At 33.0% G+C, this 26,359-nt stretch overlaps 4 protein-coding genes and 1 long non-coding RNA gene across 6 annotated transcripts; 4 read left to right on the top strand and 1 right to left on the bottom strand.

The window, feature by feature from the left end:
* The first annotated feature begins 1,686 nt into the window (after positions 1-1,686).
* Positions 1,687-3,950, top strand: LOC104728228 (RING-H2 finger protein ATL20). Its single transcript, XM_010447247.3, has 2 exons — positions 1,687-2,540; positions 3,361-3,950. Exons 1-2 carry the CDS (start codon positions 1,727-1,729, stop codon positions 3,822-3,824), a joined length of 1,278 nt encoding a protein of 425 aa, XP_010445549.2. The 5' UTR covers positions 1,687-1,726; the 3' UTR covers positions 3,825-3,950.
* A 2,241-nt stretch (positions 3,951-6,191) lies between these two features.
* On the top strand, positions 6,192-6,910 carry LOC104728235 (uncharacterized). Of its 2 annotated transcripts, none has more exons than XR_758219.3 (3): positions 6,192-6,343; positions 6,421-6,479; positions 6,614-6,910. It is a non-coding gene; the product is annotated as an uncharacterized LOC104728235 (long non-coding RNA). The 2 variants fall into 2 exon arrangements; XR_015573949.1 differs by having other exon boundaries at positions 6,209-6,343; positions 6,555-6,910.
* A 2,949-nt stretch (positions 6,911-9,859) lies between these two features.
* On the top strand, positions 9,860-13,236 carry LOC104728252 (spermine synthase). The gene is made up of 11 exons (XM_010447264.3): positions 9,860-10,243; positions 10,796-11,026; positions 11,125-11,172; positions 11,349-11,425; positions 11,568-11,690; positions 11,987-12,091; positions 12,180-12,252; positions 12,341-12,412; positions 12,530-12,722; positions 12,806-12,935; positions 13,022-13,236. Exons 2-11 carry the CDS (start codon positions 10,834-10,836, stop codon positions 13,088-13,090), a joined length of 1,083 nt encoding a protein of 360 aa, XP_010445566.1. The 5' UTR covers positions 9,860-10,243; positions 10,796-10,833; the 3' UTR covers positions 13,091-13,236.
* On the bottom strand, positions 13,236-16,620 carry LOC104728241 (cyclic nucleotide-gated ion channel 1). Its single transcript, XM_010447257.2, has 7 exons — positions 15,938-16,620; positions 15,288-15,858; positions 14,980-15,192; positions 14,613-14,899; positions 14,398-14,509; positions 14,090-14,326; positions 13,236-13,996 (listed from the first exon to the last, which is right to left on the bottom strand). The coding sequence occupies exons 1-7, from the start codon at positions 15,964-15,966 to the stop codon at positions 13,295-13,297; spliced, it is 2,151 nt and encodes a 716-aa protein (XP_010445559.1). The 5' UTR covers positions 15,967-16,620; the 3' UTR covers positions 13,236-13,294.
* A 5,102-nt stretch (positions 16,621-21,722) lies between these two features.
* Positions 21,723-25,901, top strand: LOC104728260 (putative protein phosphatase 2C 76). The gene is made up of 9 exons (XM_010447271.3): positions 21,723-21,922; positions 22,500-22,835; positions 23,214-23,341; positions 23,769-23,867; positions 23,977-24,135; positions 24,365-24,451; positions 24,846-24,937; positions 25,074-25,148; positions 25,225-25,901. The coding sequence occupies exons 2-9, from the start codon at positions 22,546-22,548 to the stop codon at positions 25,564-25,566; spliced, it is 1,272 nt and encodes a 423-aa protein (XP_010445573.1). The 5' UTR covers positions 21,723-21,922; positions 22,500-22,545; the 3' UTR covers positions 25,567-25,901.
* Positions 25,902-26,359: the final 458 nt, after the last annotated feature.

Raw genomic sequence — 26,359 nt, forward strand, 5'->3', positions numbered from 1 at the left:
AAATCCCTTGCGATTGACGATTTGCGAGGGATGTGCGATGGATTCTTCCATCGCAAATTGATTGTTTTCTTGTAGTGTAAGAAGGCTAAGATGGAGAAGATGGAGAAGAAGAAAACTACGGAGTAGAAGGCTCTCTCTTTATTAGGACAAGACAAAACTCTTTGGTGTTTTTATTTAGTTTGTGATACAATGCGTTTTTCTTAACGCATCTTCAAAGTAATTAAGCTCAGTAAGTAATCATCATATGCCATTACGATGTCTTTGTCTTGATGTTAAGAGCCGTATACTACATGCCATTCGAATTCGATTAATTAGGTAGACAGAAGCATTTCCATTAGTAATGCATGAAAGTCTAATTAGGAAGACTTGACGTTAAAAATGCCATGTACATAGAGCAAGTAGGTAGGGATACCAAAATGAGTTATCCAAATCTATTGTTCATTAGTAAGTTAATACATATATCAGGTAGAGATCAGCTGAAACCTCTTATACACCATTCCTTTTCGAAAGACACAATTCAATAAATAATAATGGGTCGCAAAATTATTTGTCCTTACGGTCTCCAATTTCTTATAGCGGTTGTGTGTTAGTAATTAGTATTCGTTTTTTTTGTGTGTTTTGGAACAATGCATGAAGAATTTGTTTTGTAATCAAATAACATTTGAATTGCCATATTTTCTGCGTACTTCCACTGAGGTAGGGTATTCACTTATGGTCGTCCAAATACTGTTCGTTATTCCAAAGTTGTAGAAATCACAATATGTATATGCCATGGTCAGACCAAGATTATTATGAATGTTTGAAAATTCTCCTTGAATAAACCAATTTTAGTTTTGAATTTTTAGATATTTGAAAAAAGAATCAATGATCAACATTAATTATATACCTTTTTGTGTGAGATTTTAATTAAAATAATTGGTTATCATCACCAAATATATATATATATATATATATATATATATATATATATCTCCATGTTAAGAGCCGTTTAAGACTATCGAAATTTGATAACGGCATGCATGTTTATTTTTTCACGAGCACGAAAATTCTCAAAAAATGGATATGAACATGCAAGGGAACCATTTAGAAATTTGGGAAAAGACATTAGAGCTGATTAATCTACCTCTTGATGCAGTGGATAAGACGATAAGCGCATAGACGGAGAAGAGGTCAAATGTCATTATGGAACTCATTAGTTAAAGAGTAAATGTTTCGTAAATTAATCTGATATTTGACTTTTCGTTCAATGCAAATATTTTTCTTATGAATCAATCATAATCATGTAAATATACAATATTGTAGTCGCATCGTGTATTATGCTCTGGCTACTAGAAATTCTTGGAAACTGTATTCATAACTCATAGTCAGTCTTAACTTGTGACAAAGTGAAAAATTTGAGTCTTGCTTGTTTGGAAATAGTTGACTTTTATAATATACATCTTTCTTGAGTTGTTATCACTCTCTCACCTATATATTTTTCTTGTCAGAGAAAATTCAATGAAAATACATAACTATATAACATAAACAAAAACACAAAACTTAGTTCAACATTACGAGTCAAACAATCAATTTTATTTTTCTACATTTTGATTTTTTTTCATCTATAATTCATAAATACGTTCGTTCTCAGTAATTATGGTGTAAAATCTTTTACGTAATAAATACACGACATATACTTAGTAGTATTAAATTGCGAAGAAAAATAAATAAGTATACACTACTACAAATGCTTACGTACACACACTTTGGGTCCAGTCCAATTACAAAAAGGTTTTGGTCACACTGCTTTAGTTTCCAACACCTACCTAACCAAGAAAAAAAAATGGATTTAACAAAAACAATATCATTCTCTCTCTTGTTTATTATATCATCTCTCCTAATCCCGACGACGACCACCACTGCCACCGTTACATGCACTAACGCCGTTTGTCGCCGTGACGGCCCGATCATCCGTTTCCCTTTCCGTCTAAAACCTCAACAATCACAATCTTGCGGTTACGACAAAGGCTTTGACTTAACGTGCGATACAAACGACGTTAACCGAACCACTATAACGTTACCTTTCTCCGGTAGCTTCACCGTCGAAGAGATAGATTACGCAGCTCAACAGATTTGGATCAACGACCCAGATAACTGTCTTCCTCAACGGATCTTAGAGCTAAACCTCTCAACGACGCCGTTTAGTGGCGTTTACTCACGTCAGTTCACGTTCTTTAAGTGTCCTACTTCGGAGTTTCTACGTTATAAGCCGTTGAATCCGATAACGTGCTTGAGCGATGAGAACGGCACGGTGTTTGCGACTCCTTCTCCTAGGGTGATGAACTTCTTGTCGTCCAAATCGTGCCGGTTGATGAAAACGGTTTATGTTCCGGTTCGGTGGCCGTTTTATGAGGAGATGGTGTCGTCTTCGGATTTGAGTGATAACCTCTGGCTCACTTGGAGGGTTCCGAGATGTAGAAGGTGTGAGGTTAGAGGTGGTAAGTGTGGGGTTAAGAGTAATTCTTCTCGTGAAACCATTTGCTCTGATGTTCATAAACCAGGTAAATTAAATTATAGTTTTACATTCATTTTTTTCTTTAGTAAAATTTGGTTGATTGTTTATCTTCATTATAATAAATTTCAGAAGCTTAAGAAGATATAATTACTAATTAAGACGAAAAACGGACGTAGACCATGACGCAATTTGTGTGTTGAATGAGTCTTTGTGTCTATATAGAAGTATATACAAATCTGGTTGAATGACAAGTTATATAATTAACATGAGACTATTCAAACATGATAGATTGACAGACTAATGAACCAACAGGTGAAATTAAAATATTTTTATATGCGTGTACACTGTACACATGATCAGGCTAAACTGAGTAGCTAGCTTATGAATGTGAAAGGCACATGATCAGCTAAGCGTTTTTGTTTTTCCTCAACCTTATTATCCTAAAAGACTTCAAATACTATCTCTTTTCTTCTTACATCTTTTCACTTTCACTTTCACTAAGAAAAACAAAACACATGCATTCATTGAGACGAATGTGAAGTTGGGAGATAACAATTAGGTAAGTGGACAAATGGGTCGGTGCCGTCATAATGAAAGCTCCAATGCATTGACTTTATCTTATATACTAGTACTAGTATATATCTCCCACTTTGATTTGCTTAACTTTGTCAACGATTTTAATTGTTACCCCCATTTACTAAAAGAGTCTTCTCTTCTACCAATTACATTTTGGCACATTATCTTCTTTTTCTTCATTTGTCTCTTTCAATACACATGATACTATTAGTTATGATTAAAGATAATTAATCATAGCTTTTAGTATTATTATTTTCCTCTAATCAATTCTCATTCCCTTGATTTTTCAGCTATTCCGAGAAGAGCTCGTTACGCAATAGCCATCGGTGCCGGGATCCCAGGAGCTTTAATCGTATTTGGTCTTTTCTGTTTTGTATATAGCAAAATCAACGGGTGCATCAAACGACGCCGTCTCGTCCCAAGCCCACCACCAGATATCATCAACAGCGCTCAAACAGCCCATTATTTGCATTCTCGTGTCATCGTAACGGGTCTTGATGAGCCTACTATAGAATCGTACCCAAAAATAGTGTTGGGAGAGAGCAAAAGGCTGCCCAAAATAGACGATTCCACTTGTGCCATTTGTCTATCGGACTACGAACCAAAGGAGACACTTAGGACAATACCACCGTGTCAACATTGTTTTCATGCTGATTGCATTGACGAGTGGCTGAAGTTGAATGGGACTTGTCCGGTGTGTCGGAACTCTCCGGAGCAGAATTTACCACCTGATCATAACTTTAATTCTTCTTAAGCATCAGTCTCTTTTGTCCTTTTTACTGTAATTTGTAGTTAGTTTAATACTCCTCCATCTATTTTAGTTAAAATGATGTATTTTTACAATCGTTTATTATGTATATGAATATAAGAGTTTTTTTTATTCTTCGTTTTTAATTAAATTAATAAATTAGACATACTCAAGAGTTAATATGATATCATGTCATTACAAATCTATTGGTCATTGTTAATATGTTATCATCTAAGTCTATACCTGATGATGCCCGTAAGTAACGTTTGTGAATTTTTGAAACAAACGCAAATTCTTTTTAAGCCGTAAGAGAAAGATTGAACTATATCCACACAATTTTTGAATTTTAGCTCGTGTAATAAAAGACGTAAACAGGTACGTGGTCCAACATAACATCAATTCATTTTCAAAAGATATATCAACTTTTGAAAATTTGAATTTCTGTGGTTGGTAATATTTTTCATATATGGTTCCACAATTGCAATGAGGCCGAAGTAGAAAAAAATAAGGAGAAGAGTCTCGAAGACTCGACCGATGAAAGACTTAGAGGGAGGTATTGGTTTAGGATTTAGAAAGAGTTTTAATGACTTTGTGTTTTTAAAAATCTTGCTGATTTTTAAAATCATAGAAAATTAGAAAGTAAAAATGAAGGGTTCTATAAGAGATTGTTTAGGAAGTTATTTTAAATCTTGCTGATTTGTGTTTCCTAATCTTGTAAAATATTTCATAAAATCTTTCAAAATCTTTCTATTTGATGAAAGAGTTTTCATGACTTTTGTTATGAAGGAAATGTTATAAAATCCTAAACCAATAACACAAAATTTGAATTCATTAACAATCCATGATTCTTTTGTTTTAATTGAATAACATAAAACTTTTAATGACTTTATAAGACTCTTAATCCAATAACACTAGATTTATCAAGATTTTAGATAACTTTTTACAAATTCACAACCAATAACACCAAATTTTTAAAGAGTTTTAAAAAGTCTTGATTGAATAACAACATATTTTACATAACTTTTAAAATCATTCAAATTCTTTCTAAATCCTAAACCAATAACCCCCTTAAAGAGTCTACATTAATTAAAAGACACCGACAGACATATCTACCCCATTCATTCTTCGTGGGACCTTTCATTCATTTTTACGAAATGTTTTTTTTTCGTTTAGCATTCGATGAAACTTACGTTACGATGTTAAATGAGAAATGGTTGACATTTAATTCACACGACGTGTACCACATCTTTTTTTGTATAATATATAGATTTCTTAGATAATGACATTTCATCTACCAGTTCCCTTATTGGTTAAAGGGTTGAAATCGAAAGAGATAAAACTGAGATTCTTGTCATTGACAAGAGAGCCGAATACAAGATTAATTAAAACTTAGAAGAGTTAATTTTATGAAGAAGATAGTCCAATGCAAGAAGGAAAAGAATCGCATTCTATCTGTAATATGTAGGTAAGTTGTCGTATTGGAATAGCACTACAAGAAAAAGGGTAAATTGCATCATTTAATTTGTATCAAATAAATAAATGATTTAAATTTGAATTACTTTTCTATGAATGATACAAAAAAATAAAATTTAACATCAATTCAAATAACTGATGCCATCAGTAATCTGATTTACATCAATTCAGAATAATTGATATAAATTTATATTAATTTGCATCACTTTAAAATATTGATACAAAATATAATTTTACATCACTTAAACAATTGATATAATTTATAAATTATACTAACATTACTTAAAATAATTGATACAAATTTACATTAATAAAAAGTGATGCTAATTATATGATTTCACATCAATTGTAAAAACTGATATAGCTATTTACTTGTTTATATCGATTAAACGAAATGATGTTATTTACTCTTGATTTGTATCAGTTAAGAAATTTGACGCTAATAAAACCAACATGTATAATAATTAACAAATATAAATAAATAAATATATATATATATATATATTAATTTATTAGTTTTTAATCATTTTCAGTTTTTTTAACTCTATTTAAATATCTAGTTTCTTTCTAGGTTTTTTTTAAAATTAAAAAATCTCAACCGTATGTTCACTTTTGATTTGGCAATAAATAAAAAAATAATAACAATAAATTAATTCAAACCTTAAATCTTTATATTTTTTGTTAAAAAATTGTTTATGGTTACAATATAAATTTAATTTCGAATTCTGTTTATGGTTACAACCTTAAATTCTCATGTATATCCTCAATTTCCATTTTAGAAAAAGTGAAAAATATTATTTTTAGTAAGTAATAAATGTTTTAAATATTTTAGCACATAATAAAAATAGCATTTTCCTTAAAAACAACTAATTAAGTCATCCCTCTTTTTCAGGGATCCTCAATATTTTCTTTTTCAACCTCACGTTCACTTATTTCATAACTGTTAGTTCTTCTCCTTCTCATGCTCTTTTTATTTTTTGGGAGGTTAATACTTTCTCAATTTCTTCAATAAATTTACATATGTTGAGGCTTCGATTTCATTTATCTCAAAGGTTGTGATTACAATCATTCTCAAATTTTGCTTTGTTATGAGTTTTTGTTTATGTTCTAATTATGATTTTGTAAACAGTGAGGAGATTGACATATATGTATGTACTCCTACATGGTTTGGGAAAAGATCATGTAAAGGTATTCATATACTTTCAAATTATATTTATATATATATATACAATATTCAAGAGATATAATCCTCTTTTTTTGTAGTATGAAGATATTTCAAGCACCATGATAAATCTAACTTACAATCATTATTCTACATATAGAAGAGGCAAAGTACAGAAAAAATCCTTTTCAAGATGAAGGAATAATGTCAGCAAGATAATGGAAATGAAGTAACATGAAACAAAAGCAAGATGTGTTTCATAAACGTGGAAGGAATCATGCTCCATTGTAATCTTGGATCATATCACTTTTTTTTCTTTCTATAAAGAGTCGATGGTGATGTATATTATAGGCTTTGAATAAAATTTGATCTGCAAATGGTGATGAATTAGTAAAGATTTTAATATAGTTGTACTGAGATTTTAATAGATATTTTAAACAGTTTTTGCTATACAAAATATAGTAATTATTAAAAATATATTTTTATTAATAAAATAAATTAGTAATACGAAAATTATATTAAAAATTTTTAAATAACATAATTATTGGAAATCAATTATAAAAATTGGAATTAATTTTAACATCACTACTTACAGTTGATACAAAAATTTTACATCAATTATAATAATTGTTACAAATATTAATATCACTTATATTAATTGATACAAATTTAACAACATTTATAATAAATGATACAAAACTTAACATCATTTTTTTACAAGTGATATATATTAACATCAATATCAATAATTGATGCAAATATTTTTTAAACTGATGCAAATATATTTGCATCATCAAATCATAAATCACTTTTATAAATGATGTAAAACTTATTTGCATCAATTATACATGATGCAAATATATAAAATAACTGATGTAATACAACCTTTTTTTTGTAGTGTAGTATTATGTGAAAGTAACATATATAGTCTAATCAATGTGGAGCTTTATTTCAATTTAAATTTGATTCACTGATTACATTATAATGTTAGTCTTGATACAGACCTATTTCATGTACATAGCCACAATGTTAGTTCACATCCCTAATGGCCGAGCTGCAGACCGATAAATAAGTGGGACAAACCACTAGTCCTGTCCTGCCCTCTCCGTATTAGTAAATAGCTAATAAGTCTAGCTCAACTGAAAAGCTAGTTGACAAGATGAGGATTACCACATCACATATTTACCTAAAGATTTTTAATTAGGTCTGGGCATTTTAACTAAATCCGAAACCCGAACCCGAACCCGACCCGAAATAGGCAGTTCGGTTCGGATTCAGGTGGCATGTAATACCCGATCGGATTTAGTTTTTCTGAGATTCGGATACCCGATCGGGTTCGGGTAATACCCGATACCCGAAGAAGATCCGAATTGACCCGAAATAAATACAAAAATGCACCTAAGTGGATTCGAACCCAATACCTTATACATTAATTGGTGCATCATAAACCATTTTACCACCTTAGTTCTTATGTTTAGTATAAAAACATTAAATATTTATCTATATATATACATATGTAATCTAAAATTCCTAATTGATTTATTTTTTCTTCTCAATCAACGGAAGAATTCTAGAATCCCTTAAATCAATTTATTTTTTCATTACCCAGATCAATTTTATGAGAAATATGACAAGCAAATCTAAAAAACTGATTGATAGTTTGTGGTATTTGATTTTTGAGGAGTGAGTGAGATTGCAAACAGAGATTAATATGAATCATATCATATAATTTGCTATAGTTATTGTTAGATTTGGTAGGAGATTTGAAAGATTTGGTTTTTGAAGTGGTGGCTATGAATGAATAAATCTAGGGTTTTTGGCTGAAGAAGAGAGATGAAGAAGAGGGAGGTAGAAGATAATTTTTTTTTTTTTCACGACAAATTTTTTTCTTTTCTTTTCACGACAAATTTTTTTTTTTTTGAATTCGGGTATACCCGAAATTACCCGAACCCGAAGCCAAATTACCCGAACCTGACCCGAAGTTATAAAATACCCGATCGGGTCTTATACCTCTACATCCGAAAATCCGAAAACCCGAACATCAGAACCCGAATCCGATCGGATACCCGAATGCCCAGGACTATTTTTAATTTTAATAAATATAGGATATCTAATACTCAATTGGGAAAAATATTTGTAAATCAATTTTTAGAATCTGAATCAAATTAAAAAACGGTTAAAACTATATCAAAAATAATATTTTTAACAACGAAAAAAAATCATTTGGTCATTACTCTCTCCACGCTCGAAATATATATAGAAAGCCTTTTCTATAAATTCGATAATCTATAACATTTATTATTTTATTTTTTATTTTGTGTGCAGTAAAGGCTTTAGGCTCTATATACTGTATTTTAATAATAATATTTATTTATAAGGGTTATTGGTTTAGGATTTAGAAAGAATTTTAATGATTTTAGTGGAGGTTATTGGTTTAAGATTTGAATAGAGTTTTAAAGATTTTAAATGTTATGTAGAATCTATTGTTATTAGATCAAGATTTTGTTAAACTCTGTTAAAGTTTAGTGTTATTAGTTTGTGATTTGTAAAAAGTCATTTAAAGTCTTAACAAATCTGTGTTATTGGATTCAGACTTTATAAAGCCATTAAAAGTTTTGTGTTATTCAATTAAAATAAAAGAATCTAAGATTGTTAATAAGTTCAATTATTATGTTATTGGTTCATGATTTTAGACACTTTCTTTACAAAATAAAGTCATGGAAATTATCATAAAAATACAAGAATTGTTAGGAGGACTTTACAAGATTTTAGAATAATTAATTAACAAAAACTCTGTAGCAAACCTTTGACAAAAAAAACAAAACTCTCTAGCAATCTTTAACAATTTTTCACTTATTCATTTTTAGTGATTTTGTTGAACTCTTCAAAAATCTTCATAAATCTCAAACCAATACCACCCCCTTATGTTTTTTAAAATCTTGTTGATTTTTAAAATCATAGAAAATCAGAAAGTAAAAATAAAGGATTCTAAGAGATTGTTTAGAAAGTTTTTTTAAATCTTGCTGATTTGTTTTTCTTAATCTTGTCAAATCTTTCACAATCTTTCTATTTGATGAAAAAGTGAAAATGATACAAAATCCTAAACCAATAACATAAAATTTGAATTCATTAACAATCCAAGATTCTTTTGTTTTACTTGAGTAACATAAAACTTTTAATGACTTTATAAAACTCTTAATCCAATAACACTAGATTTATCAAGATTTTAGATAACGTTTTACAAATCCACAACCAACAACACCAAACTTTTAAAGAATTTTAAAAAGTCTTGATTTAATAACAATATATTTTACATAACTTTTAAAATCATTAAAATTCTTTTCTAAATCCTAAACCAATACCCCATAAATATATAAAAAGTATGTAATATTTTATATATATTTATATAAAATGTGAAAAAAGAGAGTTGCATCAACGAGAATAAAAGAAATAAATAATATATAAAAATTAGGGAAAAGTTGTTAATTGTTAATTAGTCAGTTCTGAGGAAACAAATAGAGAGACCTTTACACAGAGAAAGAGGGAGAAGTGAGAAACACAACCAACACCGAAAGATATAGATTATATAAAAAGAGAGAGACACAGAGAGTCCAAATTCGAAAGAGAAAGAATCTAATTCCTTCTTCTTCTTCTTCCTTTTTTTTTTTTTAATTTCAATCCATTACTTTAATAATCTTCTTTCTCCCGCTCACTGTTCATCTTCTTCAGATCATTGTTTAGCTTTTCTTCTGATATTACGTTTCTCTCTTCTCCGCCGTTTCACGACCAGGTCTCTCCTTTCCCCTCTCTCTCTCTTTACATTTGATTTTTTAATTGTTCCGATATCGATGAAACGTGATTGGTGTTCGGGTTTGGTACCCGGTTTGATTTTTTTTCTCTGTTAATTTCTGGGTTTTGGGAAACCCTATTTTACTGTTGCTTCTCTCGAATAGATTGTTTCCTTTAAAAAACATATTTTTCGTTTACAGAATAGAGCCAATAGGTGGGTGCAATACGAAAAATCTCGTCTTTTTTTTTTTTTTTTTTATGTTTTTGGGTAGATGGATTTCCCCAAGTTATATACTTCTATAAAGTGTTTCACTTTCCAATTATCTAAGATTCATTAATTAATGTTGTTTTATCTTTGGTGATTCGGTTGTTCTAGGGTTAAATACTTAACCTTTATTAGTTCCCCCTTAGATGAATGTTTAAGCCTTATGACATTTTCCTGAATCTCTATTCAACGGTGTTGGTTTTTGCAGTCTTGCTACTTTTTTTTTTTTATGTCTTTCGATGTTGTGTGGAGGATTCTAATGGTTTGAAGGTTCTCTGTGTATTGCAGTATACAGAGGCTGGAGCTGGAGAAGAAAAGGATTGTCTATGGAGGGAGACGTCGGAAAAGGTTTGGTATGCCCGAAGACTATGGATGGGAAGGCGAGTAATAATGGCAATGGTTTAGAGAAAACTCTACCTTCTTGTTGTCTTAAGGCTATGGCTTGTGTACCAGAGGAAGATGCTACGTGTCACTCCACTGTTGTTTCTGGGTGGTTCTCCGAGCCTCATCCTCGCCCTGGTTTTTTTACTTTACCTTTTTCTTTCTAGTCAACAAGCTAACCTAGTTTCCTGGAACATATCTCTTACTTTTTGGATTTTGTTCTTAACTGGATGCAGGAAAAAAAGGCGGCAATGCTGTCTATTTCAATAACCCTATGTGGCCAGGTAGGCTTGTTTTTGTTGTTTTTCATTATCTCAGTTCCTTAGGATTGGTATTTTTCCAAGCTTCTGCTGGGTTTTAGATGCTGAGTCTGAATGTTAAAAAGTTTGTGAGTTGTGGTTTTTTAGAGATCTTGTTCATGTGACTTTTTCGGCTGAACTGTTTTATGTTATGATTTTAGGAGAAGCGCACTCACTGAAAGTTGAGAAAGTTCTGTTCAAAGACAAGTCAGATTTTCAGCAAGTCCTAGTGTTTGAGGTTTAATATAGCATCTCTGTCTTTCGTTTGATTGTTCTTATCATCTTCTGAATGAATCTTTATACTTTTAATTGGGGCTGTTTTGTGCAGTTTGTTATGTCTCTTCTTTAGGATGACCTCATTTTTGTTCTTGTTTTTGCAGTCAGCCACATACGGAAAGGTGCTTGTTCTAGATGGCATTGTACAGCTGACTGAAAAAGATGAATGTGCATATCAGGAGATGATAGCTCATCTGCCTTTGTGCTCTATATCTTCACCTAAAAATGTAATTTCTCACCTTGAAAAGTGTAGTCTCTCTGGTTTCCTATATCTTGTGGCCTGTTGCAATTAATCAATCAATCTAAACGTATGTTCAGTTTGTGATGAATGTGCCTCTTTATGGAGAATATGTTGGAACATAATGTGCTTGCGTTGTTTGTAGCCTTCTTGTTCCTATTTGATCTCATGAGATATCTCTTTTTGCAAATGTAAATTCATCTCCGGTCGAAATAGGGAATTGTCAAGCATATACACATTTTTCTTGCGTTTTAGTGCTGGACTTCTCTGTCTTAACTTTTGCAGGTTCTTGTTGTTGGTGGAGGTGATGGTGGTGTTCTTCGAGAGATTTCTCGCCATAGTTCTGTTGAGGTTATTGACATCTGTGAGATAGACAAAATGGTTATAGATGTAAGTGTATGGTTTTGTGCTTGCCATATGTATGAACAACTTTTAGTTATGCTTTGTCTCAGAAAATGGGATTTCTATGGTCTTATAGGTGTCTAAGAAGTACTTCCCCGAGTTAGCGGTTGGATTTGAGGATCCTCGTGTCCAACTTCACATTGGTGATGGTAATTGAGCTTTCTTCTACTTATTCTCAACTGAGAAAACCTATCTGGATATTTCCTTTTGTTGATATCTATCACTTTCTTCTGGCAGCTGCTGAGTTCCTCCTTAAATCCCCTGAAGGGAAGTATGATGCCATCATTGTTGATTCTTCAGATCCCGTTGGTATGTTTCGTATGCAAAAGTCTTAGGATATCTGAGTGATCCTTATAATTTCTAAATCAAAACTTGGTTCAGACTTCAGCTCCAAACTCTCACTTGCTTTGCTCTATATAATCATAGGTCCTGCTCAAGCTCTTGTTGAGAAGCCTTTCTTCGAAACATTGGCTAGAGCGTTGAAGCCTGGAGGAATTCTTTGTAACATGGCTGAAAGTATGTGGCTCCATACTCATCTTATAGAAGATATGATCTCCATTTGCCGTCAAACATTCAAAAGTGTTCACTATGCGTGGAGCAGCGTCCCCACATATCCAAGGTTAACTCTACTTTTCTTCTGATTACATTGTGTGTTCTCACTGGAATCAGAAACATGAATTAAGCATAAAATCTACATTGCAGCGGCGTGATTGGTTTCGTCTTGTGCTCTACTGAAGGACCAGCTGTTGACTTCAAGAACCCAATCAACCCAATTGAGAAACTAGACGGTGCAATGACCCATAAAAGAGAATTGAAGTTTTATAACTCTGATGTAAGTTTAACACAACTATGACTTCCCCATTGAATATTATCTACTCACTTAGACAAAATCTTGATCTGTCTTATTTACCAAAACAGATGCACAGAGCAGCATTCGCTTTGCCAACATTCCTGCGGAGAGAAGTGGCTTCACTCCTGGCTTCTTGAGTTCTGTCTGGCTCTACCTTATCCCCCGTATTAAAACTTTGTAGAACTCTTGAAGAGGAATAATAAATCATTGGAGGCTTTGTATCTCTAAGCTTACTCCTATTATAAAAGACTTCTATTTATATATATTGGCTCTATTCTTGGCTTTGCATGAATCGTAATTTGATTAAAAAAATTCTTCATATACATATAAGTCTAATTAAATTAATCATCACTATTGAAATCTGGTTCTGCTGGTTTCTGAAGTAGCATAGGTGGCATTCGTTCAGGCATCCTTGGTTTCCTTACTGACCCGCTCCTACGTATGGTGCGTAAGATATTTGCAGCAAACCGTGATGCGTATATAGTAGCCCCGAGGCTTGGGGAACTTCCACCAGCTTCCTTAGCCAAAGCGTCCTGCAACCGGTTCTCTTCTTCTTTAAGAGACTCTTCGAGTTTCTTCTTAATATATCTTCTCCAAGCTGCTTGTATGAAGCAAGCAGCCCAAGTCCTCCATTGTTGCGAGTAGAACCTGAAAGTATGCCTTAGCTGTTTGCTGTGAAGACGTCTGAATTGGGACGCCACAAATTTGAGGTCATCGGCTTTAAGTGCGAAAGCTTCAACTTCCATGAGAGCTCGAACGGTTCTTGTTGAGATTGGTAGGTTTGAGGAGGTGTGTGGGTCTAACGCCCAAGTTAAAAGCTCCTCACCACAGAAGTCACCGGCTCCAAGATACTCAGAATTGAAGAAACCAGTTCTTCCACCGTTTGTTGTCATAGTCAGAAGCTTCCCACGCATTATAAAGAGCATTTCGTCTACTGGATCTCCTTCTCTTACGATGTAGCTTTCCTCAGTGTACAACACGGGTTGTAAACGGTCACAAAGTGCATCAAGAAGCTGTTCGTCCATTGTCTCAAACATCGGGACCTATAACACCGATAGTAACATGTTGTGGTTAAGAGTGACAGTGACCAATTAAATGAGAAACAGAGTAAAAAGAATAGATGGTGTTTTCTTTACCCGCATGAGAAGGGCAAGACAGAGATGGCGTTTGATGTCGCGTCTAAGATCTTTGGGAAGGTTACTAAGAAGATTCTCTTCATCAACACCTCTTGTCTCTTGCCATTTGTACTGCTCGTATCGCCGGATTCTTTTCCGCAAGTTCTCAGGGAGTAAGCGGTGAGACATCCATTGCTCTGCGTCTCTTCTCTTAACTCTCATCTCTTCCAACCTCGTGGTCGTTGATTGCAGATACGTCTGCCAGAAACTAGACAATAAGCAAATCAATTTTGCAGACACTATGGCACATACGATGTAATGAGACTAACCTGCATGTTCCCAATCAAGAACGAGAACAAAACCAGCCCAGCAATAGAAATGAAGACTGCGAAACAGATCTCCCAAACATATGTACTTGTTTTAAGGTTTTGACCGAGTGAACTGCATCAAGAAAACAGAACAAAGATGCAAGAACTTATTGTCGTTTCTTTACTGATGTATATAACAAACGGAAACAATCTGCTGATGTATATAATCTCAATACCTGAGGTTTTGAAGACCCCACCAGAAACAGTAAAAAAACTTCTGAGGGAAATCTTGAGATTCCACTACACCAGACTGAAGTGCGTCTAGGAATATCCCGAAGTCGAAGAGTGTTGCGTTTGGTGTCTGAATTGGACAAGACTCATTGAGGAAAGCATTGCCTCCTCGACTTTTATGGTCACAATACAAATACTTTGGATTGCAGAGATGAGTTCTCCTCTTGCAAGCTTGTTTCCAACACACTGTTTCGCGTTCAATAGAAAACAAATACCAAAAAGCACCAAACACCTGCACATTACACCAGTTTTTGAATTATTAATACATCTAAAGCTCTGATCCTCAAAACAGTAAGAGCAAATTCAACTCACATGACTAGCTAGCATGTAAAGGAAGAGATTGAAAGCAGCTCCAGCCCAAGCTGTCTCAGTAAGTATGCCTGAAGTTCTTGTCACTTCCTTGTAGAGCGGATAGATTCTTATAAACCTCGGTATATACTGGAAGAAAACAATGAACTTCAACATATTCTTCGTGTTCAAAGATAATGAACCTCTCATATGTGGAATAAAAATCAAAATCATCATCTGCAAAAACAACACAAATAACAACAACTCACATTATTACTCCATCAATCAAGAACCTAAAGACGTGGAAACACAAACAATGAATCAATCAAAACCTGTGGAAGCGGAAGAACAGCAAGAATGTCGATAATGAAATGAGAAGACAAGTAACGTTTAGCTATCTGACGCTTATCTTCAACAAGAACACCTCTCCCAAAAACTCGTGAAGAAGGAGCGATGAAGCCAGTACGAAACTGGAAAATGATGTGAATGATGTAAAAGACATCAGTGAAGGAACGCAGAACACTAGCTGTAATCTCCATTTTCTTGTCAATACCAAGACACTTCTTGGCGTCATCGATGATAGGAACGTAGAAGAACAAAGGGTCAAGCGAGACAGCGATGATACAAGCTAATACGAAGATCTTGTTCCATCGCTGAAGGAAAGGTCCTTGAGGGTCAAGGATTTTGTGAGTTGAACCAATCCCTTTAGAAACAGCTTCTTTGAAAGAGTAAGACTTGTATGATCTTTTGAATAGTTTGATCCTTGATGAGCTTGTTTCAAAGCTTCTTTGGAACTTGTCTGAGATTGAGCTTATTGTTCTCCGGAATATTCCACTTCGAATCTCGTTTTTACCGGAATATTCCACGTCGGAGGAAGTCTTGTCGGACTTCCAATCCTTAAACCTGTGAAATCAATAAAGTTAATTGAGTTCTTGAAACCTAGAATTTTAAGGAGACAAATCTGGAGAAACAGAACACTGACCTTACAAACTTCTCTTGTCTGAAATTCATAGTTGGAGAGACTTCACTCGCCTCCCATGAAGATTTGGGGGAATATAAAAAAACTTCAATTCAGTAAACACTTGACTCAAATTTCAAAACTTTGGTATTCAATTTAAACAAGAACTCCCCCAAAGCAGCAGTTCTAGTAAACAGGTGAGAAAAAAGGAAGAAACTTTAGTTACGAGAATCCAGTAGAAACGTTGAGAGTTTTAGGGGAAGAGAAAGAACAATCAAAAAGGGTAAAAGGAACACTGTTTAAACCCACCACCAAAAAAGGAAGAAAAATCAAATCTTTGTTTTGTTTTTCCTTGGAAAGAGCGATAAAAAAAAAAAAAAAAAGCAAAGATGGGATCACAAAAGAGAAGAACAAACTAAAGTGTCCCCAGAAAAACAAAAAAAGAAACGAAGAAATTGGAGAAAGAGAGAGTGATGCTGAAGATTTGAAGAGTTGATGAAGAAGAAGAAGAAGAAATTGAATGATGAAAGCGAAGCCTTTAGCACGAGACAGAGAGGACGGATGGATGGAGCTTCCACGAAAGTCACAAACTTTGCTTTTTTTTTTTTTTTTTTGTTCAATATGCTTTCTCTGTCTCTGGGCTTTTCTTAATTTTTTTCTTTTCACTGTTTTTTTTTGTTAATTTTTTAAATTATCCCAAAAAAGACACTTATACCTCTGCAACTCATTGGTATTTTTTTTAAAGATTTTGGGACCAATTTTAAGTTTTTAACTTATGAGTTGTCATAATTTTAGTACTCGAATACGTTGGAAGAGATTACACAGAGGCTCACAGCCAATTATGTAATTTTTAAAAATTAAATAATTTTACATATCATGTTATATATATATATTGAAAGAATTATTTTTGCTGATCGTGTAATTACAAAGCATATTACACTACATGACATCATAAATGCCTAAATGGTAATGACAGATTTTGTAATATAGAGTAATAAACAACCTTGCTGAAAAACTGTGTGCCATTTTATTGCGTAAATTTTCGCAATATGTGTATCAATTTATGTCATATATATGAGCGTATGATAGCTTTTACCCTAATATGTTAGTATTTTTTTGTATAAACATGTGATTAATCAAATAAGATTTATTTTTGTTCATAATAAATTTATTTCTAAAGGGGTCATTCAATATAACATGTTTTGTCAACACAATATTTTTGTTGGTGGCAGTTTTAAAAAATTTCAATTACTATTCTTGCGATTTAGCAAAGTTTCCTTTAATTTTGTTTAGCATATATTTGTATATATTTCTAATTAATTCTTTGAGATTGCTTAAGATTTATTTATTTTTCTATGTTCCATATGATATACACAGTACATGTTGTTTGGTTATGGTATCAAATCAACTTATGAATACAATCTTTTAAATTTGCTGACAAGTGACAACGGAAAAAATGTAATTACGGAGTTAATCAAGCCATTTCCCCCCTTTTTTTTTATTTTTACTGAGATATAGAGTCGAAGTCATTAATTAGTATGAATTTTAGGCATGCAAAACTTCAAGTGACGTATCATTTTCGTCGCAAACACATAAATTCTATAACTGACCATTGCCCATTGGTCTCTATTTTTGTAGGTTCGATTTGTGTCTTTCTCGTCGAAGTTTCGTTTTGATGAGATCATGATCAAATTCAGTAAGTTAAGGCTCTTTTGGTCGTATCTTTCAATACATAGTTTCGTTTTAAAACTTTACATGTTAAATAGATTTCACAGATTTATTTTTCAAACCTCCAAATACAAACGAAAAATAATAATCACATTAGTGTTTTTAGCTTCTATTGTAGTTATAATTGATGTTGTCTCATGCAAATATATACATTACGTTTGAAAATTTTCTTATAAGGATATATAATAAATTAAAGACATTGCCCGTGAGTATCTGTCGATCAATCACGAAGCAACCCACATGTCCTCTTCCTCTTTTTCTTCTCTTTTTACCAAATTTTTTTGTGCTCCACAAATTTAGACCGTTAAGCTTGAATACAATTAAATTTGAACGTTTATTATACTTGAAGTGAAACTGTTAATTAAGTGCGAATAAACACCGTTGACTGTATCGTGTCCCTTCTCGTACGTTGTCTTAGCTAGCGCGGTCGGATCTGAAGACCAGATCATAAACGTATACAGCTTCATAACCCAAATTTTAAAAGACAAAGTCAACTGTTTCTTAATTTGATTATACTAGTAAAATATGATTAACATCGAATTCAAACTTTCAGAGACCTTTGACTATGGACGATATAATGAGTCAAACTAAAAGTCAGGTCAACCATCTTCTCATCTGTAAATTTATCACAAGAAAAAAGACATTTGTAATCGGAGTATATCTTTTCTCATCTTTGGATTTGAATGAAAAATAAGCAGATTGTTGTTGTCTAGTGTCTACGACTAATTAGATGGTCTTCTTCGACAAATTAACACTTGAAGAGGAGGTTATGGTAAATACGAGTTGTAGAATTCTTTCTTCTATATGACCTTGAATAACACGTACACGGTCCTCCTTTTGTGGTTACTTCCGACGTGACAAATTTGCCAACAAACTTTTTAGTGGAACAATATATTTCACTATGACAGTATGACCATTTTTACCGTCTTATTCTTGTATAAATCAGCAAGCATATATATAATTGAATATGATGCTCACGGTCACGGGTTTCTTCTCTGGGTGTTTTGACATTAATTCTTGAATCAAACAAGAATCTTGATAATAGCAGTGAGTCTTGTCATATGATCACAATGGACATTTTCTGGGTTCTATTGTTTCAATCAATAAACGGTTTATACAAATTTCTATATATGTTCATCAACTGAAAAGGTAAAAATGTGTTGTTGCTACCATTTACATTCTTGGTTTTCTTTTTTTGACACAATCTCTCCGCAAATTTTGCGTTTCTCTTGTGATTAGATCTCTTGGCACTACAATGCTCATGTACTTGCCAAATCTTATGGAGGAAACATATCCTATCGGTAGTATCTATCTCTTTGTTGTTTTGTACATTTAAAGCTGTACACATGTGACACAAAGTGGTTGATATAAATTTATAAATAAATTTAGTTAGTTATCTTTGATCATGGTGTTTGCCCATTACATGACCATTGGGCTCATATTAATAGTTCATGGTTGGTTACCTATTCTCTTTTTATTTTATTTTTTAAAACATAGAAATCTCAAGCTCTATGTTCATAATCTTCTTTGGCTCGAGACCAACCTTTAATTAATAATATCTTAACATGAGAGCAATGATTGACATTTTCCTCAAGAAACTTCCTACTAACCAAATGACTTGTCATTGTACTTACAGTATTCAATACCTGGAGTTGGTAGAATTTGAAAGAAAATTAGAAGATCATAGAACTAGTATTTGCTTCATTCATTCTTATATTTTGATTTTGAAAAATATTCTCTCACTACAAAAAAGTGAATATTGTGATGGAAAAATTGTGATCCATTTGTTCGTTCAGAATATTATAACCATTTGCTCGGTCAGAATATTATAACCATTCTCTCACTAAATTTTGTTGATTAGTGTTGTAAAAATGAATAACTTGTTTAAAATAACTCAGGCAAGCAATTTGGCTAGTCCAATCTTCACCAACGTCTCTTTCTGTTGACATGACTAAATCATTGGACAAAAACTGCATGAAAAAATAGTTAAAATCAAGTATATTAGCTGCTTGAGAAAAACACACACAAATTATCTATTTTATACCTATGTGTGTAACTTTATCAGATTGGAATTCTAATCATATTTTGAATAAATTAATTTTTTTCTTATTTTGATATATAGTATAGAAATTGGGTCGGTCAGAACTATCTCAACACCAAATGTTTGAATTATAGTGATACAAAATAACGGTAAAAACAATTAAACAATATTCGTTAACGAATAGTGATATAAAATGATGGTGTGATAAACAATAACGGTATTATTTCTACTTATTTATCGTTTTTTCTAACTAGTGATTTGGTTTTAATTAATATAATTCAACTTGAAATATAAGAAGTGTGCAAATATCACAACCCTTCCAGAAACATAAACATAAACGACGTATACATGACATCCAAATATAAATCCTAATTAGTAAAACAATGTAACTAATTTGGGTTTATAGACGATCTTAGCTCGAAAATTAGTCGATCTATTGTAATGTGTTTTAAAAGTAGACGATGAAAACTCCTATAAATATTTGTGTTCATCATTATGTGCAACCTTTTTACGACCTATCCTGTTCTTTGTCCAAAGGTTATCAGAAAATAGACGTAAATAAACAAGAAACGCTACCAATCAAAACCTAGTTTATAATAGAATACAAAATTGATAAACCAAATGAGAATACTCGTAACATAAGATTAGAATAATATTAGAGTAAAAATAATAATTAGGTTTATATTTTCTCTTTTGACATCAATTAGGTATATATTACATAAAGTAATTTTTTTTTTAGCAATCAAGAAAAAGTTTGAGCCTACAAAAAAAATCAAGAAATAGTTTGATTAGTTGTATAAAGTGATAGGGTAATGATCCAATGGAAAAAAAAAGAAAAAAAAAAGAATGCTTTAAAATAAAATAAAATAAACCTACTAACGCTATATTTTAGTTTATGCGTCTAGAAATTGTATCTGGATACAGTTATGTTTAGTTTGTAATTTGATATTTGTATCTGAATACAATATATGTAAAATGACCAAAAGTCTCTTAATAATTTTTATACCAAATTCTTAAAAAAATTTCTGACTGCCTTGTTCACGTTCTCATCGCCAGGAATGCACTAGACAGAGGATTTGACCATCCAGATGTTAGTCCTTGATCTTGTGAACATTCTTGAGTTTCTTCATCTTTCCACTAATCTCATTGCCGCTAAATGTGTATATGCAGTTTAATCTGGTTTTGAATCTTAATCTTCCTATTGTTGTCACTAGTCAGCAAGGGAAGGAGTCAGATTATGGTGTATACTTTCAAAGGGTTGGAAGGTTGGTCTTTTGTAATGTATTTTAAAAGTAGACGATAAAAACTCCTACAAATGTTTGTGTTCGTAAAGATTACATTTACTCATTACAACCATTCGTTCGATATTCCCACACTTAAAATCATTATTATTATAGTTTTTATTAGTAATATAAATATTACTAACTGTTATGATGGTTGCAACTCTTTATCATAATTATTTATAAAATATCTTATATTTATAGTACATTAAATAATAGTTTTGGCAAGATTGCATCGATTCTTTATGACTATTCGTTCTCTAATTTTTTATTTAGAGTTATGTCTCTTTGCCATAATAATTCTATCATAAATAATATTTTTGGTTTTTATTTTGATGATTGTGTTTTTACTAACGCTTTATGTTTAATATTTATGTAGTTTAACTATACTTCTTATTTTTCTTTTTAAATAATTTTTATTTTAGTAACACATATTCATAAATTAAAAATTTATAATATATAATATATAATTCTAAATTTAATTTGATCTTTTTTTTTGAAATATTTCTTCCGCAATATTGAAGGAGTCTGAATCCTAGTTAGAATAATATTAGAGTAAAAAAATTAATTAAGTTTTTTTTACATCGATTAGGCATATATTACATGAAAATATTTATTTTTTATTTTTGTTTAGCAATCAAGAAAAAGTTTGATATTACAAAAAAATGAAGAAAAAGTTTGATTAGTTGTATAATAAAATGAGAGTAATCCAATGAAAAATGAAAAGAATACTTAAAAATTAAAAAAAAACCTACTAAGTATATAAATCATAGATGCATGAGTAATGCCACGTTGCCGCTTCTGTTCGGTGTGTCCTCCTCCTCTCTCTCTCTCACTACTCACCACCACTCTCTCTCTCTCTCTCTCTCTCTCTTGGATTCTTTCAGATTCCATGGAAGCTCCAAAAAGCTGATTCGCTGGAGCAATTTTTTTCCTTCACTTCTCAGATTCGGATCCTTGGTACATAACACTAACCGCGTTTCTCCGATCCGATTCGAATTCTCTTTTGTCAGAGCTCTTACTAGGATTCGTTGCCACACAGATCCTTTGATTTTGATTTTTTTTTTTTTTAAATTTCTTTCCTCTTCGAGTTTTTGATTCGTGAAAGATACCTGTTAGTTTTTTTTCTTCTCTTCTCTACTTTGATTTTGATCCGTTTCGTTATTCGAATTTAGTTGAATCGGTTTAGTAAGTACAGATTCTAGATCGTGGTTCATGGATTCTCTGGTTTACATTGTATCATCTTCTTCTCTGAATACGTAGTAGGATCTAGTTTAATTTTGAAGATTCTCTGGTTTTAGCCTAAAAACTTATCCATATAAGATAGGGTTTGTTGTTATCTTCAATTAGTGTTTTTAGGGATCCAGGATCTGTGTGTTTAGCATATGATAATGATCGTTGTTTCTGTATTCTACGGTTGAAGTAACTCGTAATCTTCAAATTTATTGGAATCTTTAATTTTCTGATTTAGGAATCGTGTCAATTTCGTGATATATTGTTTTATTAATGACAGATTGATTTTGTTTTGTATATACAGCTCCTGCATTGGAGAAGCTGCTATAAGGTTTGACCTGGGATCTTAGATGGTATGCAGCAGTTTCTTAAGGAGTGTGATTGTTCAAGCTGGTGGTCATTTTGGGGTGTTGGCTCAAGGAAGGAGGCATCATTTTAACCATATTGACAAGACCTTGAGTGTTGTTGGTTTCGGGTTTAGAACGAGTTTTCTTGGATTTAGTAGAACCAGTGGAATCGGATTTAGAACTAGTGCAAAGATGATGGTTGATTCTTCCACTGGAGAGAGACGAGTTTCTTTAGTTGATATGCCCCCTGGGAAAGTTGATGATGGCGGATACATCGGCGGTGGGTGGAAAAAGTGAGTTTGTTTCTCATTTTCGTATATGTTTGTCTTTTTTTTTTTTTTGTGGTTTTGCTGAATGTAGCACATGCCTAGGGTATATACACTGCTGTTGATATAGGACTACGTTATGTGTGAAATGCCAGCAAGATGGTCGTGTTTGTTTTAGTTGTTTCACGTGTCACATGTGCTCTTCATTTGTTTCACCAAAGTATTTTGCTGTATAGATGATTATATCATGGAAGAAACTAAGTTCCACTACACGTTGAAGCTTTATACTGTTCTGTAGGCAATCTGTAATTTGTCTATGGCTTTGGATCAATGTGAAAGTTTTTTTTTCTACTTTTCTTCATTTGTTTTCAAGTTGTCCTTGACAAATGTTACGTGCAATGCCAGTGACGAAGGAAGCTTGAGCTGTGGTTACTGTAGTTTCAGAGGGAAAAGATCTACGATGGAAGATTTCTATGATGTCAAAGCTTCAACAATTGAAGGCCAAACAGTGTGCATGTTTGGAATATTTGATGGTTAGAATCTACGTTTTCCTTCTTCTTATTATTTTCTTTTTAGTGGTATAGACAAAAAGGAAGTGTTAGTATTGAATTGGGGAAATTTTTCGATCTGCGTTGAAGTATGGTCTTCAACTTTCCATATTATCATTGTATCTATCTCAAGGTAAACATGGCTGAGGTAAAGCACAGTCTAGCTTCATTTGCACATTGAAGTTGTTCGTTGCAAAACTGGTTACACTATATGTGCTATGTCTACTATTTTAAGGAGGATCTAGACTTACCTTAGTTAGAATCTGTATTGTACTTATTTAGGAAATTAAAGGCTGCAGTGCACAGTTGAACTATCAATAATCGTTCATATAATACTCAGAAGCAGAATCATATGCTGTTGACTTGATATTTAGTTTCCCTCTTCTAATATCTGAAGCTTTAACCATCACAGGGCATGGTGGTTCACGTGCTGCTGAGTACCTGAAGGAACACCTCTTTAACAATCTTATGAAGCATCCACAATTTTTGACAGACACCAAGCTGGCATTAAGTGCGTTCTATATCTCTTGGCACAAGATCTTTCTATAATCTCAGAAGTATGAGTTCATACAGCTTGATACAAGTCATTGGGTCACCTTTTAACTTGATTAATTTGGCAGGTGAAACATATAAACAAACTGATGTAGCATTCCTCGAGGCAGAAAAGGATACCTACAGAGATGATGGCTCCACAGCATCTGCTGCTGTGTTGGTGGGGAACCATTTGTATGTTGCAAATGTTGGAGACTCGAGGACAATAGTTTCTAAAGCTGGGAAAGGTCAGTACTTCTTTATGATCTAACAATATGGCATATCATTAGAAAAGAAATCGAGAGATTCAGCCAAAATGAGTTTAGGATATGGAATTATGCTATCTTTAGAGAACATTTGACATTTAGTTAATAGTAATAGTGAATGGATTCAAATAGATTCTTATGACTGGTCACAAGTCTTTGTTGTTTTCTTTCTATACGGACCCTTTTCATACTTAGTGTTTATGTTCTGCAGCGATCGCGCTATCTGATGACCATAAGCCAAATAGAAGCGATGAAAGAAAGCGAATTGAAAGCGCTGGTGGTGTTATCATGTGGGCAGGTAATCTGATATTATAAGAAATCGTCCCTCATTTGTGTCCTCCTAATTGGTTGCTTTCTTCTAAACATGACATAGTGAGATCGCAGATATTTCCCTCCTGAGTTAGATCACTAGCTTCATTAATTGATTTACTCAAAATGCTTGATATTAACTTCACAAATTTAACAATAAAATGTTGTTGGTTATTTTGTTTCTACTCTTTAGGTCTAATTCCATTAGTTTCTAAGGAACACTGACATAGAAACCATCTTATCGAGTCATTCTATTTGTCGGATTATTCATGCATTAAACATTCAGTGGAAAAACTAGATTTCCTGAGTCATGCCCGTAACTTCTCTGAATTATTTTGTCAGACTAGACTTAAAACAATATCATATTGATTTTTGTTTCTCAGGAACATGGAGAGTAGGTGGGGTGTTGGCAATGTCCCGAGCCTTTGGTAACAGAATGCTGAAGCAATTCGTTGTTGCTGAACCCGAGATACAAGTAACCGCTTCTAACTGGCAGCTTACTTCTATCGCTCCTCGAGGGTGTTATATAGTTATCCTAATCCGTAGTATCACCAATGTGAAATCCTTGAGTGTTGAGTTTTTGTGAACACACTCATCTGCTTATTTTGCAGGATCTAGAGATAGATCATGAGGCCGAGTTGCTTGTGCTTGCAAGTGACGGTCTATGGGATGTGGTACCAAATGAGGTATGACTCAGATAAATTCCCCCTTTTATCCGTTTCCAAATTGTTCAGGAAATTTTATTTTATACTTCGGATTCAGGATGCGGCATCCCTTGCTCAGAGCGAGGAAGAGCCCGAGGTAGCTGCCCGCAAGTTAACTGACACTGCCTTCAGCCGTGGCAGTGCAGACAACATCACATGCATTGTTGTTAAATTCCGTCATGAGAAGACAGAGTCTCCCAAAATCGAAGGAAACGCCATGGCTGAATCGGAACCTGAACTGAACCCCACAGCTGAACTGGAACCGGAATTAAACCCCAATGCTGAAATGGAAACCGAATCAAGCCCCAAAGCTGAAGTGGAACCCAAACCTGATGCTACACTCGATGATCCAAAACCGGAGACTGAACCACAAACCAAGGGTGAGAAAGCAGGTGAGTAAGGTAGCAGCCGGGGAAAGGTGTCCATATTATTGGGAGCATGTGGAAGAACAGATGAATATAAAATTGCTTTAGTAGTTGTGTGATTTGTGGCTACCTGTAACGTGTGAGGATTTGTGTTTTGGTTTTGTATTGCATCATGCACATGCCTATGCCTGCCTTGAGGACAACTACGACCCTTTTGACATGTCCTCGATTTTTGTCTATTCATTTTGCTCTATTTTGTTTGTTGGTGCTGCTCACAGCAAAAAAAAACAACACATTTGTTCTGTTTCTCCCACTTATTTCTTATATCTCTTATTCAAAAACACTTTCCAATAAACAAATGTTTTTGTAATTCCTCCCCATTATCTCTTTGCTTTCCTCGTTCCTCTCTATGTTGTTAGTAGATCGTAAGGATTACGAATGTCGTTACCGTAAGAAGTTTGTGGTTAATCAGAAAACCTAATTGCTTCGCTGCATGACCCAAGTGATCTTAGCTTCGTCTTCTAAGTTCAAATACATGTTCATGTTTGCACATCCCTTTATCTTAAAAGATATGAAATCTTAGCTTCTCCGAATAATATCCTTCCATGTTGCTCATCCCCTTATCTAGTTAAAAGATATATGAGATGGTCGACAACAAATATTTAATTACCACTTTTAAAACTCTTAACCACAGTTAAGTAACCACGATTAAGTAATCATGGTCGAGTAACACCGGTTAGATAATTATGGGAAAGTAAAATGTATAGAAAGTTTAGCTTTTTATACTTTGAATTCGAAAATGGTGATCGTATACACTCTTTATATTTA

The sequence above is a fragment of the Camelina sativa genome, chromosome 2 (genome assembly GCF_030686135.1).
Source record: "Camelina sativa cultivar CO46 ecotype springtype chromosome 2, ASM3068613v1".
NCBI classification, from domain to species: domain Eukaryota; kingdom Viridiplantae; phylum Streptophyta; class Magnoliopsida; order Brassicales; family Brassicaceae; genus Camelina; species Camelina sativa.

What these genes read in the sequence shown, in the direction of transcription:
- LOC104728228 (XM_010447247.3), top strand. Translation starts at nt 1,727, where the DNA reads ATGCTTACGTACACACACTTTGGGTCCAGTCCAATTACAAAAAGGTTT. An exon ending in CTCTGATGTTCATAAACCAG is followed by an intron (nt 2,541 to 3,360) that starts GTAAATTAAATT and finishes TTGATTTTTCAG; the next exon opens with CTATTCCGAGAAGAGCTCGT.
- LOC104728252 (XM_010447264.3), top strand. Translation starts at nt 10,834, where the DNA reads ATGGAGGGAGACGTCGGAAAAGGTTTGGTATGCCCGAAGACTATGGAT. An exon ending in CAATAACCCTATGTGGCCAG is followed by an intron (nt 11,173 to 11,348) that starts GTAGGCTTGTTT and finishes TTATGATTTTAG; the next exon opens with GAGAAGCGCACTCACTGAAA. An exon ending in TGAAGTTTTATAACTCTGAT is followed by an intron (nt 12,936 to 13,021) that starts GTAAGTTTAACA and finishes TTACCAAAACAG; the next exon opens with ATGCACAGAGCAGCATTCGC.
- LOC104728241 (XM_010447257.2), bottom strand. Translation starts at nt 15,966, where the DNA reads ATGAATTTCAGACAAGAGAAGTTTGTAAG. An exon ending in TTTACATGCTAGCTAGTCAT is followed by an intron (nt 14,900 to 14,979) that starts GTGAGTTGAATT and finishes TGTAATGTGCAG; the next exon opens with GTGTTTGGTGCTTTTTGGTA. An exon ending in TGGGGTCTTCAAAACCTCAG is followed by an intron (nt 14,510 to 14,612) that starts GTATTGAGATTA and finishes TTCTTGATGCAG; the next exon opens with TTCACTCGGTCAAAACCTTA.
- LOC104728260 (XM_010447271.3), top strand. Translation starts at nt 22,546, where the DNA reads ATGGTATGCAGCAGTTTCTTAAGGAGTGTGATTGTTCAAGCTGGTGGT. An exon ending in CATGTTTGGAATATTTGATG is followed by an intron (nt 23,342 to 23,768) that starts GTTAGAATCTAC and finishes TAACCATCACAG; the next exon opens with GGCATGGTGGTTCACGTGCT. An exon ending in AGTTTCTAAAGCTGGGAAAG is followed by an intron (nt 24,136 to 24,364) that starts GTCAGTACTTCT and finishes TATGTTCTGCAG; the next exon opens with CGATCGCGCTATCTGATGAC.